Source organism: Mustela lutreola, chromosome 5 (assembly GCF_030435805.1).
Source record: "Mustela lutreola isolate mMusLut2 chromosome 5, mMusLut2.pri, whole genome shotgun sequence".
Taxonomy (NCBI): domain Eukaryota; kingdom Metazoa; phylum Chordata; class Mammalia; order Carnivora; family Mustelidae; genus Mustela; species Mustela lutreola.
In genome coordinates, this window is record NC_081294.1 from 83,788,940 (window position 1) to 83,808,917 (window position 19,978).

The 19,978-nt window shown below is 45.8% G+C and overlaps 1 protein-coding gene and 1 long non-coding RNA gene across 8 annotated transcripts in view; one reads left to right on the forward strand and one right to left on the reverse strand.

Annotated features, from left to right (window-relative positions):
- The window catches only part of PPP2R2B (protein phosphatase 2 regulatory subunit Bbeta), a 450,120-nt gene that overhangs the window by 2,824 nt on the left and 427,318 nt on the right, over window positions 1-19,978 (reverse strand). For all 7 annotated transcript variants that reach the window (XM_059174968.1, XM_059174966.1, XM_059174970.1 and 4 more), the window contains 2 exons: window positions 13,347-13,516; window positions 711-802 (listed from right to left, as the gene is read on the reverse strand). In XM_059174968.1, the coding sequence (XP_059030951.1) occupies window positions 711-802; window positions 13,347-13,516 (262 nt within the window). The remainder of the gene's footprint in view (window positions 1-710; window positions 803-13,346; window positions 13,517-19,978) is intronic.
- Window positions 1,123-12,936, forward strand: LOC131832216 (uncharacterized). Its single transcript, XR_009353949.1, has 4 exons — window positions 1,123-2,354; window positions 5,244-5,315; window positions 6,465-6,599; window positions 11,982-12,936. It is a non-coding gene; the product is annotated as an uncharacterized LOC131832216 (long non-coding RNA).

A 19,978-nucleotide genomic window follows, 5' to 3' on the forward strand; every position in this document is an offset into this window, starting at 1 on the left:
CTATATGCCTTGTCCCGACAGAAGGTAATGCTTGCAAGCACTATGGTTGAGGCCGTGTTCCTCAAAACACTAAATCAGCCCCTGGTAGCCTGTATCGCGTTCTGGAAGGTGGGGAATCATCTGTATTTGTCAAACTAAAAATGAACTATTAGAAGGTAATATGAAGTATTGTTGAAATAAAAGGCCTTAAAACAATAATAAATCACTTTGAGGGACTATGATAAATGAGGCCAACTAGAATTCAGCTAATGAACCACCGGGGCCTTTGGCCAGGTCTACACTAGAAGCATCTAGGGATAATTTCCCATCTAGAAAGCATACTTTGCAATAATTAGAACTGTTTACGCTGGAATTTGCTGGTGCATTATTAGTGTTCTTCATTTCAGCCATGTTGACCTAGCTCTGGGGGCGTCTGGTGTGTAAGAGATGGGATTTTCTTGTTCATGTCCCATGGTCACCTGTGTCAGTCCTGAAAGAGGATTCGGGGGTCTCACTGCATCCCTCCCTTAGATCCAGGTCTGACCTCAAGGGAAACCCAGGGACCCACAGAGTGGATTCCTGCCAGGCCCTGGGGCCTGATAGGGACCCACAGAGTGGATTCCTGCCAGGCCCTGGGGCCTGATTCCTACCCCTCTTAGCCACGCCCTGCTTGGGATAAATTGCCCAGGACCCACCTCTGGAAGGTTCCCCAGCCACAGAGCTTCTCTTACCTGTCTGACCCATTCCACACACACTCAAATTTATCAAAAATGCAGTCATTTTCGTAGAGGGAGCACAGCTTGCTGCGGAGGTAGTCATGAACCTGTTGGGGAAATACATCAACAGGGTCAGTTACTATTTTAGAAACGCTCGTTTCTGTGAAGAAATCCTCTGGGGATGTGAGCTGTTAGTTCTTCCAGTATACATGTGCCTGGAATCAGACAGCCTGGGTCTGAATCCAGGCTGGGCCCCTCTGCAACCTGGGATTGTCACGCTGGGTTGGTAAGCTGCTAACATGGCAAGTGTGGATTAAGCAAGCTTGCTTAGGTGGCCCGTGGCCTGCAGAGGGGCCCAGTGGGTGGTGGAGTTCCACTTTCATTAGCAAATATGCATCAGAGGATGCCATTCATTTGGTCTTCGATTCAACCAATGTTTATGGCCCGAGTGCTCTGTGCTTGGGATGGGCAGCGAGCAAAATACCTCTGGCCTGCTTTCATCCTAGCGTAGGGGCAGATGAGTGTTCACGTGGGCCTCGGGAGGTGATGTCGCAGAAAGGAACATGGAGCTGTGCCATGAAAAATGGGAGGCAACAGAGGCAGGCAGGCCAGGGAGAGCCTGGGGGCAGATGATGGCACGGAGCAGGGCGAGAGCTGTGGGAGGAAGTGGTCAGCCTCTCGGCATGTTTGCAGGGACCATGGAGAGGATTTGTGGATGGTGCAACTGTGGCACATGGAGAGAAGAACAGGGGTCAAGATGGCTCCTGAATCTTTGTCTTGAGCCAGCGCAAGGATGGACTTGCCCTGTTCATTTTTGGGTACGATCACTTGGAAAAGTATGTGCAAGGTGAGCTGTTGAGAGACTCTGATGTAAGGACTGCAGTCCTGGAGTATGGGCAGTTCTCTTCTGTTTTTCAGTGAAATAAGCAGCAAAGCTTGCAGATGGGAACGAGGAAGGGCAGGGATGCTGAGGAATCAAGGCGGCATGGCTGGAAGACACTGTGACCCCACAAAGTTCTTGGATGGGAATTTTACATGAGACCGGACAGCTTGGTTGGGTCATTCACCCTGTGGTCCCTGAGATGGTTTGGGGATTGAAAAGCGCTCTGAGTCATTTGGACAGTGCAACTATTTCTAACTCTGCAAATGACTATTCCCAAATAGTCCTGGGTCTTGTCAGGGTAGCTGCCTCATTGCTTTAGTGACAGGAGAATCCATCTGTGGTGGCACTTCTGGCATTGTGAGATGGGGGAGTGGACGCAAGGGGGAGGTTTATGTCGTGCACTTGAGATCTCGGCTGTAAATTAACTCCTTGTCGTTCCCTTCCTCTCCTGCCACCTTTCGGGTATATGACAAGCGGCACAGGTCTGACGTGGGAGGCCATTTCTGTCTGCACAGCTGCGGATCTCTCGTGATTACTAAGAGTCTGAGCAAAGGAGCAGAAGAGAGTCTGTGGGAAAAAAAGGGCTGATTCCTGATCTTGACCATCGTTCAGCAGACCTGTTCTATCAAGGGCCAGAAAGTGAATACTTATGCTTTGTGGGCCATAGACTTCGGTGGCGACCTCTCAACTCAGCCCTGGTAATGCAGAAGTAGCCACAGGTCATGTATAAGCAGATGAGCGAGGCTGCGCCCCAGCAGCACTTACTTATAAAACAGGTGGGGAACAAGATGAGCTTCTGGGTCCCCCGATCTTTTTTGTCTTTTCTTGATGTCCCATTGACTTGTTTCTGGGTTGTGACAGAGGAAATAGAGACCTGTGGCTTCTGAAGGGCAGTATGCCAAGCAGGGAATTAATCCAGTGGGCATTTCAAGCCAAGTGTGTTTTTTTAGTCTAGGCACATCTTGAAGATACTGTGGTAATAAAGTGAATATCGTAACAAAGTGAGTAGAAGTTAGGTTTACACTATATTAAGTGTACAATAAACTGCATTATCTAAAAAAACCAATGTATATACCTTAATTAAAAAATACTTAATTGCTGAAAACAAATGCTAGTCATCTGAGATTTCAGGTGAGTTGTCCTCTTGTAGTAGAAGGTCATGCCTCAGTGTTGTCCTGACTGACCACAGGGGTGGCTGGTGAAGCTGGGCATGGGGATGGCAATTTCTTCAAATAAGTCCAAGTGTGCCACATCCATGGCCTCTGTCTTTCACAGGATTCTTCTGTAGCATGCCATGTTGTTTAATAGCATTTACACAGAGCAGAACTTCTTTCAAAATTGGAGCCAATTTTTCTCAAACCCTGCCCCTGTTTCATCAGCTAAGTTTTATGTGATATTCTAAAGCCTTTTCTGACATTTCAACCATCTCTACAGCATCTTCACCAGTAGATTCCAGCTCAGGAATCGACTTGATCTGCCCATCAGTAAGTAGCAGCTCCTCCTCTTCTCAAGCTCAGTCCCATCCGTAGGCTCCACGTGCTATTTCCACCACAGCTGCAGTGATTTCCTTCATTAAAGTCTGGAGCCTCCCCAACTCATCCACGAGGATGGGAATCAACTGCTTCCAAACTCCTGCGCATGTTGATAGTTTAACTTCTTCCTGTGAATTCCCCAGAATAACAAATTTTTTCCAGAAGGCTTTGCATTTACTTTGCCTAAACCCATCAGAGGAATCACTAGGGCAACTCAAGCCTTATGAAATGTAGTTCTTCTATAATAAGACTTGAAAGCGAAATGACTTCTTGATCCATGGGCTGGAGAATGGATGTTATGTTAGTAGACATGCAAACAACATAAATCTTGTACATGAACCTCAAAGCTCTTGGGTGACCAGGTCCATCATCAGTGAGCAGGAGTACTTTGAATCTTTCTTTCTTTTTTTTTTTTTCTGAGCAGTAGGTCTTAAACACTTAGTAAGCCATGTTGTAAACAGAGTGCAGTCATCCAGGCTTTGTTGTTCCGTTTATAGAGCACAAGCAGAGTTGATTTTGCACGTTTCTCAAGAGCCCTAGGATTCTCAGCGTGGTAAATGAGCTTTGGCTTTAACTTAGTCACCAGCTGTGTTCGTTCCTAACAGGAAAGTCAGCCTGTTCGTTGATGTTTCAAAGCCAGGTGCTGACTTCTCCTCTCTAGCTATGCACTCCTTGATGGCGTCTTTTTCCAACTGAAGGCTGTTTTGTCCACACTGAAAATCTATTGCTTGGTGTAGTCCCCTTCATGAACTGTCTCAGCTAGGTCTTCTGGAGAACTTGCTGGAGCTTCTAGATCAGCCCTTGCTGCTAATCTTATGCTTTCAGGTTTTGGAGATGGCTTCTTTCCTTGAACCTTATGAGTGTTTTATAAATGGAACCGCTCCCGAGCTTTACATTTTCTTCTGCAGCCTCTTCACCTCTGCCTTCAGGGAATGGAAGAGGGTTAGGGCCTTGCTCTGGATTGTGCTTTGGCTTAAGGGGATGCTGGGGCTGGTTGGATCTCCTCTCTGAGCCACTCAGACTTTCCTCTAAGGCTGTTTCAATTTCTTATCATTCATTTGTTCACTAGGGTAGCACTTTCAATTCCCTTCAGGAACTCCTCCTTTACGGTCACAACTGGGCAGATGGGCACAAGAGGCCCAGTTTTCAGCCGACTTTGCTTTTTATGTGGCTTCCTCGCTATGCTTCCTCACTTCTAGCTTTTGATTTCAAGTGACCACTGAGACTTTCTTTCACATGAGCCCTTGGAAGCCAGGGGTGGGTTATCAACTGGCCTAATTCTATATTGTTGTGTCCAGGGAATGTGGAAGCCAGAGAAGGAGAGAGGGATGGGGGAAGGACAGGTTGGTGGAGCGGGCAAAACCCACACAATATAAATTATTGGAACTCACCATCTCATATGGGCACTGTGTGTGGCACCCCAACACAGGTAAAGTAGTAATGTCAGAGATCACTCATCACAGAATTGTCATAGCATGTACTACTGAGACAGATTTGAAATGAGCAAATGATGCTGGAAAAACAATGCTGGTAGATTTACTCAACACAGTGCTGCCGTCAACTTCAGTTTGAATATATGTATAAAAAAGGCAGCATTTGGAAGTGTAATAAAATGAGACATGTCTGTATTCCAGCTCTCCTACTTTTTGGAGAAAAAAAAAACGAGCCAAATAGCTCCTTATTTTCAGCCTTCTCCCCCTCTACTCATTCCACTGATCTGATATGGAGCACTTTTCAGGCAAGGCATGTGTCTATTTTGAGAAGGGAGAAGCTAGTTTTGAAAACAAATGGTTAAGCAGGTTTCTAGGATTCAGAACTCCTTAGAATCCTACAAGGGTCAGAATTACAAGAAGTGGAGAGTCATTACTTTATCTATAATCACTAAAATTAGTTTTTTTGGCTCAGTTTATGTTCTTCACAAATTTTTCTTGATATACAAACTTTCGCCTTTGGCCTTCTGTCTTATAGAAACATCACAGGTGAATAATAAGCATCAAAACATGTGTGCTTTGGAAGTGTGGGTCCATTATTAGGAACCACATTGCCAAAACCTCTACAAATAATTGTTGAAAGACAAAGTTAGGAGGGATCTAAAGGAAAATTCGGTCTAAACCAGTATTTTCTCCTCCCTAGTAGCTAAATTTTGGGAAGCTCCTATTGCCTTGACTTGATGTCATCTAAAGAAAAAGAACATCGACCATGAAGGTATGTTATGTTTACATTCTGTGGCTCAAAGAAAAAATAAAACCTTAGGGAAACAAGATGGACCTCTCTCCATCAGAGAAAAGGATAAGGTAAGATACATTGATTAGAAACATCTAGAACACAGAGGAAGAGAAAACTTAAAACTCACCCAATTTGATGCTTTTTTCTTCATGTTCCAAATATTTGTTGCCCACGTTCCTATTGTGTATGGCCTTCTAGACACTAAACTGAGCCTCCCAACATAGAGGTTCTCAGATCATGAGCTCGTGGAGGCCTTGTGTTGTAGATAATGGGACTGTTCATGAGGCGCAGCAAGTGGGAACTCTGCTGGGTGGTTCTGAGATTTCAGGGGTCAACAAACTTCTTTTGTAAAGAGTCACATAGCGGGTATTTTAAGCTCGTGGGTTATATCATCTCTGTCACACCTGTTGAACTCTGCCCTCATAGTGTGAAAGCAACCATGTACCCATGATCAGGCGTGGCTGTGTTTCAGCAAAACTTTTTACTAAAACAGATGGAGACTGGATTTGGCCTACCAGCCACTGTTTGCCAACCCTTGTTTTATAGGAGAGCTTGAAAAGAGCTGATGATACTGACGTCTACAGAAAAGAACTAATGATACTTAAGTCTACAATTTCTCCTTCCTGGAAAGATGCTGGAGACCAGTGGACATGTATATGAAAATACAGAGCAGGCATATTACTTAGTCCCCTCCCCAGAGAAGGCATTAGTAACTGCTGATGGATTATTTCCCAAGTGGCCAGGCTTCATCATCTTTTTCAACAATGTTCTAGAAATTCAGTCACAGTTTATTTGCCATCTTTTACATAGTATGTTACCAATCTAGGTACAGTATATAAATTTGACTAAATTGCTTTGAAATATGCTATCTAAAGTTATACTTCTGTAATATTTCATTTCAGTATGTGCGTTATGAGACCTGTCTTAAAGTGTTTGACAAAGAGCATTTCCACATCTACTGCCACTGAACTTGCTTTGAGAATCACGCTCTAAAAATGCTGATTATTCCATGTTACAGTGAGCTTACTGGGTTCTGAACCCAGCTTTGCTCTTAAAGCCTTTCTCTAAAATGAAAGTACTAATTGCTCCTGCCACTGAAGAGACTAAATCCATTTTTCTTTCATCCAGGCTCACCAGCAGGCCACAACTCTGTCCATACCACCCACACTCCGGTTCTAGTTGTCATTGTCCTCTGTAACACAAGAGGTGTGTCCAGCTGGAAGAGGACACTCGAGCTGGCTTCACCCTGAACTGAACGTGAAGGTAATAGCTTTGAGGTAGTTGCTGTGAAGTGGGACCCTGAAGTCTGGCAGGATCTGGGGGGCAGGCTGTTTCAACCATAGACTATCTCAACCACCTACATCCTCTTGAATTCTGGCTGCAAAACTTTCTCATGGCACCCTGCATTACTCACAGTTGGTCAAAGTCCTTGGTGTCCTCAATCTTCTTTCTGAACTTCTTCTGAAAGATTGGCTTGTCCTGTGGCCACTCTTGTGTCAAAGTGGGGTAAGTGGGCTCCTTGCTGCTCCAGACAATGATTCCTGTTCTAAAGCCCTCAGTCCTTTGAAGCCATGTCACCAACCAAACTCTCTGCTGACTACCTTGTTACAGTCAGCAACAGTTCTGAGTCCCTCTGTCACATTCCTTGAAGCAATTCTCTCTCCTACCATTATTCTTCCTGGATCATTACTCTGTTCTCTCAGTTGCTTGGTCTCATCATTTTCAATGTGTTTTATCCTTTGCTTCCTTGGCCACATGATGTGACTTGCCACGATCCTAATTATACCTATTGAACAAGTCCTGCTTTATTGCTACCTCCTTTTTTAGTTCACTCCCTTTACCATCTGGAGTCTATCAATTCTTCCGATCCACTTTTTGGTCTACTTTCCTTCACCCATTATTTCCTTCCTCATGCATCTGCGGTTCAGTGGTCCATCTCTCTCCTTCCGTTTTACTCAACTGGATCCCTGAGCAACTCTGCCTCTCTCATGGATGAGTATTTTATAGTTTTCCTTCTCACTCAGCTAATGACCTTGTTCTTATTTTATGAGAAAACAGAAGCAACAAGAAGAAACCATCTACGGCTACCATCGCAGTGCATCCGTCGCTATTTACTCTTCTCTCCTTCCTTTGATGGATGAATTGCCCATCTTCCCACCTATAGCCTTCTGCAATGGACTCTGTTCCCTCTTGTTCCCTCAAGGAGTCATGGCTTATTCTCCTCAGCATCAAAGATGCTGTGATAACTTCCTTATGTCTATATCCCATTCTACCGTTGCCCTTTAGACTAAAATCTCTTGGAAGGACTACCTGTAGTCCTTCTATTTATAGTCTCTCTCAAACCCCACTCCAATCAGGCCTTCATTAATACCATTCACCTACACCTATCTCATTGCTAAATCCAATGGCCATTTTCAGTCCTTTCCTTCTTGATTCAGCAGCATTTGGTAGTTGGTGATTCCTCCTCCTTGAAATCATCTCTTTACTTGGCTCCCAGAACCTTACTCTCACCTTTCCTCTTCCCAACCTGTAAACACTGGGCTCCTAGGGCACGGTCCTGACTGCTGCTTTTCTCTAAGCTAACATATACCCAAACTGATCTATTTGGAATTTCTGGGTGTTGACTTGGCTCTACATGTCCCAAACTAAATCTCGATTCCCTCATCTACAAAAAGTGGCACCACCATTTTCCTAATTGCTCAGGATAAAAACCTGGGAATGATTCCTGGTGCTTCTCTTGCTCTTACACCACATGTCCAATTTGTTGTCCAATCCTGTTCTACTCTCAGCCCTAGCTAGAAGGTGCAATCACTTGCTAACTGTTCTACTCCTCCCACTCCCCCTATAGTCTCTCCTCCCCAGCCCAACCGGCATGTTAGTCAGTGATGAAAATATTCTGGAATTGGAGGGGGATGAGGTTTCCACAGCTTTGTGAATATACTAATGTAGACTTTGAAAGGGTGAATATTGTGGTATCTGAATTATAGCTCAAGAAAAAAATATGTAACTTAAATCCCTCTATCTAAAATTTTCACACCTCTTTTAATCTAGCCCAAAATATCTTTAAAAAAGACTAGTTTAGGGTGCCTGGGTGGCTCAGTGGGTTCAAGCCGCTGCCTTCAGCTCAGGTCATGATCTCAGGGTCCTGGGATCGAGTCCTGCATCGGGCTCTCTGCTCCGCAGGGAGCCTGCTTCCTCCTCCTCTCTCTCTCTGCCTGCCTCTCTGTCTACTTGTGATCTCTGGCAAATAAATAAATAAAATCTTTAAAAAAAAAAAAAAAGACTAGTTTACCCCTGCCTCTTGATCTTTGCTTCTATTGTGCTCTTACTGAAATGAGTTTCTTCAAATCCTTTCTGCCTCAAAGTCTGGTCTTCATCTTCTAAAAAAAAAAGCCTTTCTATTCTAAACACTGCCTTCTCCTTTGTTCTCTTTGTCCATAAATCTACCAGCCGTTTTGCCAATGCTTAAGCCAACAACCTGTATCGTCTTCTTGCCTCTTCTTCCCTCCACACTGAATTAGCAAGTGAAACTCACAGACTTTCCTCCTACCTCTCTTCAGCATGCCACCATTTCCGTGCCAATCGCCATCATCTCCTCCTGTCATTTCCAATGTAAAAACCTTCTAATGGTTTTCCCTTGCACTCAGGCTGAAGACAAAATAACTGAATCTTCTTTACCAGGGCCTACATTTCCAGACTCTTCTTTCTGCCCATGTTCTATATTTAATATACAAAGGGCTCCTTTCTGAACATAGCATCTGTGAACATACTATTGTTCTGGCTAGTTCCTGGCAGTCAGGGTGCAGCCTTTGGGTCTCTTCTCACCAGGCTGACCCTCCTTGCCTGTGCCCTCAAGCACCCAGTGATAAGGAAAATCTGTGTTCTTTTATTTTATTTTATTTTATTTTATTTTATTTTATTTATTTATTTATTTGACAGAGAGAGATCACAAGTAGGCAGAGAGGCAGGCAGAGAGAGAGGAAGGGAAGCAGGCCCCCTGCTGAGCAGAGAGCCCGATGTGGGACTCGATCCCAGGACCCTGAGGTCATGACCTGAGCCGAAGGCAGCGGCTTAACCCACTGAGCCACCCAGGTGCCCTGGAAAATCTGTGGACTGATCCAGCAGGGGAATCCCAGTCCCAACCCCAGGGCCATTCCAGGATACCCCCTTGTCCCACCAGCTACAGCCGCAAGAGTGGCACAGATACAGAAGTACACGTGTATAAATGACCCCCTTTGTTTGTGCTTGGGACCCAGACCTTGAGCGATTACTCTCTTCTGGGCCTACTGGTGTGAAATAAGCCTCCGATCCTCCAAGGTCATTGAGTGCTACTGTTATTGTTTTTGTTTTTTTTTGGGCCAGGAAGCAGTCTGCATTCCGTAAATTTGGTTCCCTGACCAGGAAACCCAACTGCGCTGGCTCGTTCTTGCCACATGTTTGGGGGCTAAGACAGGGCAGTGACGGAATGAGGGGTCGTAATGGAGAAGGCAAATGCCTAATCTTTGGCAGTCTCCTACCTGGTTGCCTCGGACTGGCCCCACTCCGCTGTTCCCGCTGGACTCAGAAGAGACTGCGTAGGTGAGGACCTAGTTCTGATGTTGGATTCCTGTAAGGCCTAGGACCCCAGGACCAGTCAGACCCACCCATCAAGGTGGAAGCAGGACCTTGATCACCTCCCAGAGATCTAGAGGTCTCACAGGTAGGACTTCCTAGGGAAGGAAGTCTCTCAGGTGAGAAGACCCTGAAAGGGGGATTAGTAAGTAATTTCCAAAAGGAATTCCACTGGCAGGGCCTCCCGCAGCAGGAGGAACTGTAATAACTTTGGCATGAATGTGTGAGTGAATGTGCAGTTTGACCTGGCTTGTCAGGCAGATGGATTCTGTGGCTCCACAGTCTTGGGATTACCGAGTCTAAGTGGGCCCCAACCTGTTTCCGTGGTGACCTCACTGGGTCTCTAGCGAGCCCTTCGGGGCGCCAGTCTGGGGTTTACACGGACTCACTATGGCTAAGAGGCATCCTAGTCTCCTCCGGGAGGGCGGACAGGCTGGCCTCTGACTGGTCTCTCCTCTGGAGGGGCCCCCACCCTCTGTCTGTCTCTGCGCCACCACACCCGGGCACATCACTGTGGGATTAAGGCAGAGTAAAACTACAGTTCTTGAGACCATGATCAAAAATCTTAAAAAGGGCTTTTCAGAAGGTGATGGAGTTAAGATGCATCCAGGCAAATGGAGAACTCTATGCGAGTTAGAATGGCCCACCTTTAATGTCACATGGCCTTCAGCAGGGACACTGGATGTCCCAACAGTTCATCAGGTGTGATGAGTTGTAACAGGGGCGCCAGGACGCCCCGACCGGTTTCCGTACTGACTAGGAATTGCCCAGACCCTCCCTACTGGGTGCGATTCACTTGCAACAGGCAGGGACATGCCAGGGTCTTGACTGCCTCATCCAGGTGGCCCACAAAGACCAACAGAAGCCCCAGCCTCCACAGATCTCACTGGAGATCCCAAGGATAAGCCGATCATGCTCCTCCATAGGCACCCGCCAAGGCCATCTACACTGCCAAGACTGCAGCCAGTGAGGACATGGACAGAGCCCCTTCCCTCACCATGGTCCTGACGCCCCCAGAAGAAGTCTTTCTGCACAGTTACACTAAAAAGAAAAAAAAGGGCCATGGCTAAGGGAGCCACCCTGACTAAAAAGGGATGGTGGGTAATGCCAGAAGGACACGTCCTCATCCGAACAGCAATAGGAGGGCATCTAGTCAAAAAAGACCACCCACTCACCCACCTGGGGAAAAACTGCATTAGAGGCCCTCCTCCAGAAGCACGGCTGCATCAGCTAGCTGCCAAGCCTGGGCCGAGCAACCAGTGAGCAATGCACAACCTATATAGAGCTATATATAGTGCTCGGCCTGCACCGCGGCCCCGGCCAGGTAGCCAGAGGAGGGGAGTAACCCCTCTCAAAGATCTAGAAATAGACTTCATAACCATGCAGCCGAGCAGGGGGGTTCAGATGTCTCCTAGTGATATTCTCTAAATGGGTCAAGGTCTTCCCAACCAGGACTGAGCAAAGCCGGGAAGTAACCAAAGTTCTCTTGTGGGAGATCATGCCCCAGTTCGGCCTGCCGTTAACAATCCATAGTAACAGTGAGCCCGTACTGTGCAGGTCTTGACCATGTCTCAACATCTCCTGGAGGCTCTACACTGCCTACTGGCCCCAAAGCTCAGGGGTAGTAAAGTGAATGAATCCCACCTTCAAGGGAACTTCAGCAAAGTTTTGTCAGGAGACTAGCCTCCCGGGGCCGGATCTGCTGCCCCTGGCCCTCCGTGCCCGCTGCATGCCTGGGACACTAGGTCATTCCCCTTTCAAATTACTGTATGGACGGCCTCCCCTGTGCCTGGGGAGCCTTCCAGGAAACTTCCATCAGATTGGGGATAAAAAAATAAAAATACAATTTCAGGCCCTGGGGGCCACCCTAAGTAAATGACAAAGGTATACCATTGAGAGGGCCCCAGGTAGGTCCCAGGTGCGCTCCTTCCAGGCAGGAGACTCAGTCTGGATCAAAGATTGAAAAAGGGACCCCCTCAAGCCACAGTGGATAGGGCCTCACTCTGTTGTTCTAACTTTCCCTACCGCCCTTAGAGTCTCTGGTGTCACACCGTGGGTCCACCACTCCAGAGTGACAAAAGCCCATCTCTCGGATGAAGAGCCATACCAGTGGGAAATGCATCTGCCAAACCCTGCAGATGCACTCTGGCTTCGACTCCGACAAGACCCTACCGATGGACGGACACTTGCTCGCCATGACCCCTCGTTCTCACCAGCACGATACCCTCATCCTAGGGGTCGGAGCCTACCCTTCTGACTGGACTTTCCCCAGAGACTTGCCATTGTTGTGGCTTACGGAATGACTCAAGTATTTTACCGCCCTTACTTGTCCACAGGTTTTATCTGCTGTCGGGCTAGCCACGATGGCGCCCTTTAAGGTTGTGGACCCCACTTTCATACACCCTCTACTGTCACCTCTGAAGCACACTGCACTATAGTTTTCTTGACTCCAGTCAGTCCTGGTCTTTGGCTCCCCTCACTGCCTTCAGCTTGCCCGACCCAGCGAGGGGCAGGGGGCAAACTCTCCCGTTACCGTAACCGGCAAACGGTTCCCTTGGTTCTCCCCTCCTCATTGGCCTCCTCTTTATGCTCCTCACCGTAGCATTTAGTCCTTGTATTTTTAATGCCATCACCAGGTTTACCACTGCACCAATTGCCGGGCTCAGATTCCAGATGCTCCTTACTCACTACTGCCCCGTAGATAATATAGACGATGCCCTCTAAACCAGGTGTTTAAAGGGGCATCAAAGGGGGGAATGAAAAGGAAAATCCGTGTTCTGAGGCAGCTGACCAATCCAGGGGAATCCCAGTCCCAACCCCAGGGTCATTCCAGGTTCCCCCCTAGCCCCGCCGACTGCCGCCCCAAGAGTGGCTCAGATACGGAAGTACAAATGTATAAATGACCCCCTTTGTTTGTGCTCGGGGCCCAGACCTTGAGCGATTACTCTCTTCTGGGCCCACTGGTGTGAAATAAACCTCCTCCAAGGTCTCCGAGTGCCACTTGGCTGTTTAGGGCGGGATCCGGTCTGAATTCTGAAACATCAGCACCATCTCTAGCATCACCACCTACTCAGACCCTATTCATCCCTGGGCTTCTCCACCAGACGGTCGGCTCTAGGAGAGCAGCACCATCGCTGTCTTGTGTAGCTTCTATGTACACTATGCAGCCCACATTAAACACTCTGTAGGTACGGATTAAATTGAATTCAAGTTCCCTCCTTATGTACCCTTGTCTAATACCCTACGGCACTTACAGACTGCACCGTTTTATTCAATATACATGACACGATAATGTATGGTCTCTTACTCTTGCGCATTGTAAGCCTTTCAGCCAGAAGCTGATATGGAGGCCTGCAAAGGAAGTGCTTTGTGTACCTGTGGGTAGGTAGTGGTCCGTACCTGGTAAGTCTCAATGGGGCGGTTTTCCATGTTGAGATCCCAGACTTTAACGGTCAGATAGTCTCTGGTCATGATATACCTCCCACTGTGGCTGAACTTCACATCCGAAATTGAAGAGATAATTTCAGAGAAAAACGACCTGTTGCTTGGATCTTCAGGCTCTTCAAAAACTGCAGAACAGAAGCAAAAACAAGAGAAAATAAGTACATCCTTATCAACTAACTCTATCACGTCTGGGCCAGCCAGAAAGCCAGCAGTCTCATTGGAGTAGAATCTGCAGGATGTAAGCAAGTTACTGGTACAGAACCTGGAAGCAGAAAGAGCAGTCACTGGTTTCTGCATTTTCTTTCTACATGGAAGGACTCGCCCAAGACATGTACCATCCAGAGGTTGGGCACAGAGCCTTGCCAAGCTCCAAGCTGACATACCTAACTCTTTCACAATTCCCCTGGTCGCTGCATGTCACCGCTCCTGTCAACATTGGAGTCATCTGAGATGCTTAAAAAATGCGTTTAAGATACATAAGATTTTTGAGATATGTACCATAAAAATCTGCTCATTTGTAGTTCATTGGTTTTTTTCAGTATAATCACATAATTGTATAAGCTTCACCACAGACTACATTTCAAACAATTGCATTAACTGATCCCCCCCCCCCCGCCCCCAGAATTCCATACCCATTTGCAGTTAGTCGTCATTCCTTACTCCTGCAGTGCTAGGAAATGACGAATCTGTTTTCTTGTTCTATGGAATTGCCTAATTTTCCCATAAATGGAATTACAGGAGATGGAGTTTCCCTGTGACTGGCTGCTTTTCCTCGGTACCTCGTTGCCATGGTTCACCGATGCTGTCATAGGTATCAGCCCTTCACTCCTGTTTATGGCAGAATATGGGTACATATCCACTGTATGGATACACCACATGTAGTTTATCGACTTAACACTTGATAAACACCTGGGTTTCTACTTTGTGGCTACTATGAATATTCACGGACAGGCTTGTATGTGGATATTTATTTTCATATCTCTAGGTCACAGGTTTTTTTTTTTTTTAATTTGACAGAGAGAGAGAGAGAGAGATCATAAGCAGGCAGAGAGGTAGGCAGAGAGAAGGGGAAGCAGGCTCACTGCTGAGCAGAGAGCCCGATGTGGGGCTCGATCCCAGGACCCTGAGATCATGACCTGAGCCGAAGGCAGAGGCTTAACCCACTGAGCCACCCAGGTGCCCCAAAGCTTAGGTATATCTTGACCTTTCGATTTCTATGCCCGATTGTTCTGCCTTCCTTGACTCAAACTCTGAGGGACTCACAGATCTCATCTCTCACTACTATCTTAGCCTTAAATGATCTTTTTGTGGAAGAGTTCCCCCCAGACCCCAAATCGGTCTGGCCTGCTTTTTTAATAGGAGCTCAGGTAGTCTCCCATTATTATTTAACAATCCTTGCCTTTGCTTTTATCTCAACTGCTTTGTCAGCTTCTTTCTGGTTTTTCTATGGACTGAAAGTCTTCCACACAAATGTTCCATAAACATGTGTTGCTCGATTAGAACCAAAGCTAGATCAGTGAATGAATTCTTTGGTGTCTGGGGGCTCAGCATATCGGATGGGGAGTTAGGTGCGTTTGTCCATACTTACTTTTAACCTGTAACAATAGTAAGTGAGTATGGTTCCACTTAACAAGTGTTTGTATCACAATTTTTGGCTACATGGAACACCATTCTGCAAGGTAACACATCCTCCAGAGCTTTCTCTTTCTTGCTCAACACACACAGCGTCAGTATCACATTCTGTGCAGAAAGCCTAAGGCTATAATAAGTTGCCTTTCAAACCTTGCCGAATGAAACTCTCAGCCAAACCAAAATATTTGTCACCTCACCATTTAAGAGAACCACAAAAACCCCTCATCAGTCAGAACTGAACTTGAGAATTAAATCCACTGACACAGAAAAACCTCTTAGACTTTAAGCACTCAGGAAGGCCCTTGGACTTGGAGAACATAATTGAGAACTAGATCTTCACATTAGTTTCTCCTGCACAGAACCTCATGAGGGTTGGGGACTTCAGGCAAGCCCCATGCAAACATCTCAACAGACAAGTGGGGGCCTTGAGGCATGGTCCTCTCCACCTGATGCACCTGCCATAAATGGGACAGATCAGCATGCTGGCCCCTGCAGTCCATCAATTTCTGCCTCTGTCTCTTACCAGCTGTTCACATTTTATTTCCTACTCCAAGATTTCAGTTTTCCCAGCTGCAGAAGGGGGATGCCTATTTCTTGGAACATATGATTGGCACACTGTAGGTTCTCAATAAATGTCAGGAGCTATTTTTATCCTCATTAGCATGTACTGGTTCTGTATCAGCCAATCATATTTATTCCAGACTGAGACTTGGGGACTGAGGACTATAGAACTTGTGGGCTATTTCAGTGACATAAAGAATGTTTACAAGGTTATACCTAGCAATCTGTTCTCCATATACATGGCTGATTGGGATGCTAGGGTAGCAACCTCGTAAAGCCCGAAAATGACAGCCCCAGAAGATGGAGGGGGAACGAAAGAAGACAATTCTCTCATCAGCCCACCACTAATTACTGTGTATGACCCAAGAGGGTAGGTTCCGGACAATGGACGGGCCATCACAGTACTTTGCGGCTTATTCCCTGTCTATGTATATCCAAGTTTTAATATCCACTCCATGACTTCTTTTCATTCATTCATTCAGCAGCAACAATTCACAGTGTTGATGATGACTGTTGACAGGAAGCTTCCTATGTTCCAGGCTCTGCGCTTTACATGTTTAATTCCATTTAGTCCTTACACTAATCTTCTCCCATAGCAATGATGCTCACAGATATGAAATACGAAAGCACAGAGAGGTTTGTAACCCGTCTGAGGACAGCACAGCTCAACTGGGGTAGAGCTGCATTTTGCAAGTAAAATCCACCGGACTTCAAAGCCCTTGTTCTTAACCATGATGTGATTCTGCCCTGCCTCTTGCTCAAGACCTTACTGGTCTAGCTCTGAACAGGTAACCAGGGTAGAGTCTACATAGAATCATGGAATCACAAAGCCAGAAGGCTCTTGCCCCCTGGTTATCACTGGATATTTTAAAATTGTGTATTAATTAGATGACAGTGGGTAAAGGGGTGAATGGTGACTGCTCCTATCCTATCCTTTTCATATAGCCAAAGTCCTCAACAGAATCAACTCATTTCAAACACTGTAGAAATACAGTTTCTACAGTAAGGTCTCATGAGCTCAAGTTTTACATCATCATCAGCAAGCATAGGTTGGGGACCTCAGGACTTTGTATGACTCAAGACCCTCATACCACAATAAGCCCGGACCCCTAGGCCATCTCTCACCCCTGGATTCTAATCCCTGTGGCCTGTCAGCAAGACAACCTTTCTTCTCGATGCCCCTCTCCACCAGTTTATATGCACTGGTTTTTAATGTATTTTGTGTCCCCTAAGATACAAGCTCTATGAGGGGAGGGGTTTTTATTTTGCCCTGCTATAGTCTCTGAAACACAAGACATGTTCACTAAATATGTTAGCTGAATGAATACTAACAAGTTATTTTTAATTTCTACAGGAAGATAATACTTATTAACTCACTAGGTCCTGAAAGGAAAAAGCAATGCTCTATTCACTTCGACTTTGTTCCAATTCCTTGAAAAGTATGAATAAATAAATACCTTCCATAGGAAGTTATCTGTAATTCAAGGTTTTCAGTAATTCAGCCTGAATAATCATTTATCAGCTATTTGAGTATCTTTTACATGCATGCACACATATGCACAGAGCACTTAGTACATCATCTAGAACATACAAAGTATTTTTTTGGGGGGGGTGGACACATGCCAGGCCCTGTATACCAAGGACACCCGGAGAAAGATCAAGTCCTACTCTCATGGAGCTCACAGGCTAGAGGAAAGGACAAATGTTAACTGATCACATTTAGTTACAGACATGAGTAAGTGAGATTTTTACGGCATTATTGGAGGGAAAGAAAGGTGCTGGGGACCCAGCTAAGGGAATACAGATGGAACACCACTGTGTGTTCCATGTCATTTACTAAATACATGGTACAAAAGTATTGAGTGCCTGGGCATTTCTCTTGGAGACCCTTGGCTTAGCATTGACAATCCTGCTGACCTACATGGTTTTCAACTAGCTTCTAGAACATAAAGCCATCAGGAGGAGAAAAGAAGAGACCTTTGACAAAGCAAAGACAAGTTTTATTTCCTTTGTGAGGAAGGACTCTGGATGAGAATCCTAAGAGCCCAGACTGAAGCAGTGGGGATGTGTCAGATTTGCCAACAGGGAGCTTGTGTCTCAGAGACCCCAATGACAACATTAACAGCAGTAATGGTATCTATGCTTTCTTGGTCCTCAGGCTTTGTACACATGATCCCACTTACACTCACACTTATAAGGAAGGTACTTTCACTGCCCTTACTTAGAGATGAGACAGGCCAAGCGAGGCCAGGTAGCTTGCTCAGGATCATATGGTTAGTGAGAAGTAGACAGAGGCAAAGGACCCTCTGTCTGCCTCCTTGTCACACTGTCTCCACAATCAGCCCTTCCCTTGCTCCGTCAATATCATTTCCCTGTTCAAACAACTGAATCAAAGTGGGGTCCCTACTTTTCTAGATGTACCTATGAGTGCCCACTTCTGTTTATCTACTCCTTACCTTCCCATGAGCCCATATGGGAAACTGGAAAGATGATCAGCCTGGGAGTCATGGATGCTATGTTGGAATCCAGGCTGGACACAAATTAGTAGCTCCTAATAATACCTACTACCTGTTGAACCATTACACTGTGTGCTTTGTATTCATTATCTCACTCAATATTCATAGGTATTATTTCCGGTTTGGACAAATCAGTCTAGTCAGTCAACTCAGGCATGGGTTCTATTGCTCATAGGAGGCAGAGCAAGGATTTTAACTTGGTTTCTTGCCAGTTTATGTTTTTAACCTCTGATCTGCCTCTCATTTCAAAGGCTGGACCACCACTGGCTCTCTGGACCCATTTTCTTGTCTGTCATAAGAAGGAGGTAGGATTGTCTACCAAGTGACTCCCGCCTCTCAGATCACAATATTGGTGAATCTCAGAGGTCTTGTCTTTTAATTTTCTTCAACCAATGCCCCTGTACTCTAGGCTAGTCTTCCCAAGGTGACTTCAGCAGGGCACTCAAGAATACATCAGGGATACTGGAATGTGAGGTCAAAAGAGCTTGGGGAACTCCTATTCAGTTTTGGGGGTTGAAAATGTAATCAGCCTATTAGAGATGCTGAGAAGTCCTGCAAACAGAAAAAAATTTATTCTTTAGGAATCCAGGTTTTTCAACTTAGGCACTACCAAATTTTGGGATGGATCATTCTTTGTTATTGGGGCACTATAGGATCTTTAGCAACATCCCTGGCTTCTGCCCACTAAATCCCTAAGCCCCAGTCCAAAATGGGACATTTGGGACAGTCCAAAATGGCTTCAGAAATTGCCAACTGTGTCCTGGGAGGGTATGACTTGCCCTTGGTTGAGAACCAACAGCTTTTGTCCTGCCTTCAGATCTTATCGGATCACACCATCTCCCTCCCCACTATTTCACTGTATTATATATTTTTTTTCCACACATTACTTGAAGCCTATCATTTCTCTAGTACAAAGTTCCTCAGAATACCTGGGGTTACGATGCTATAGGCAAAAGCAACCAACACTTCTTTTAAGTCTTATAGGGCATATTAGGTGTCCTGCACAGAAAGAGTTTTGTGTTATAATCTGTGCATCTAGGAACATGTCTGCATGTAACTAAGCATATTCTCCTTCATGGAGTCTGGCAGAGCACTGTTCACCTGAGAGAACTCAGACCACAGGGTAACTGAAGATGGGATTGCAATCCTGGGACAGAGGTGAAGTGATGAGACTGAGGAAGAGTTTAGAAGAAAACTGTTGAAGGAGGAGCAAGATGGTGGAGGAGTAGGAGATCTAAATTTCATCTTGTCCCAGGAGTTCAGCTAGATAGTTCTCAAACCACACTGAACACCTACAAACTCAACCGGAGATAGAAAAGAAGAAGAGCAGCAATTCTATGAACAGAAAAGCTACCTCTTTCTGGAAGGTAGGACATGTGGAGAAGTGAATCTGACCTGATACATGGGAAGATGGATCATGGGGGGAGGAGCCACCTCCCGGCAAGCAGTGGAGCTCAAAATTGGAACTGTTAGAAGTCTGTTCCACTGAGGGATGTTGCTCCAAAGGATAAGCAGGGGTGGAGCCCTCGTGGGGACAGTGTGGTCTCAGGACCCTTGGGGTCACACACAGACCAAGGGTGTCTGAGTGTGGCAGAGCTCCCAGGTATCAGAGTGGGGAAGCCAGCATTCATTTATATAAAAACAGTAGTTTCCAATGAAACTAGGAGCTGGTTCTTTGAAAGAATTAATAAAATTGATGACCCCTAGTCAGACTTATCAAAAAGAAAAGAGAAAGGATTCAAATTAACAAAATCGTGAAGTAAAGAGGAGAGATCACAACCAACACTGAAGAAATACAGACAATTACAAGAACATATTACGAACAACTATACACCAGCAAATTTCACAATCTGGAAGAAATGGATGCATTGCTAGAGA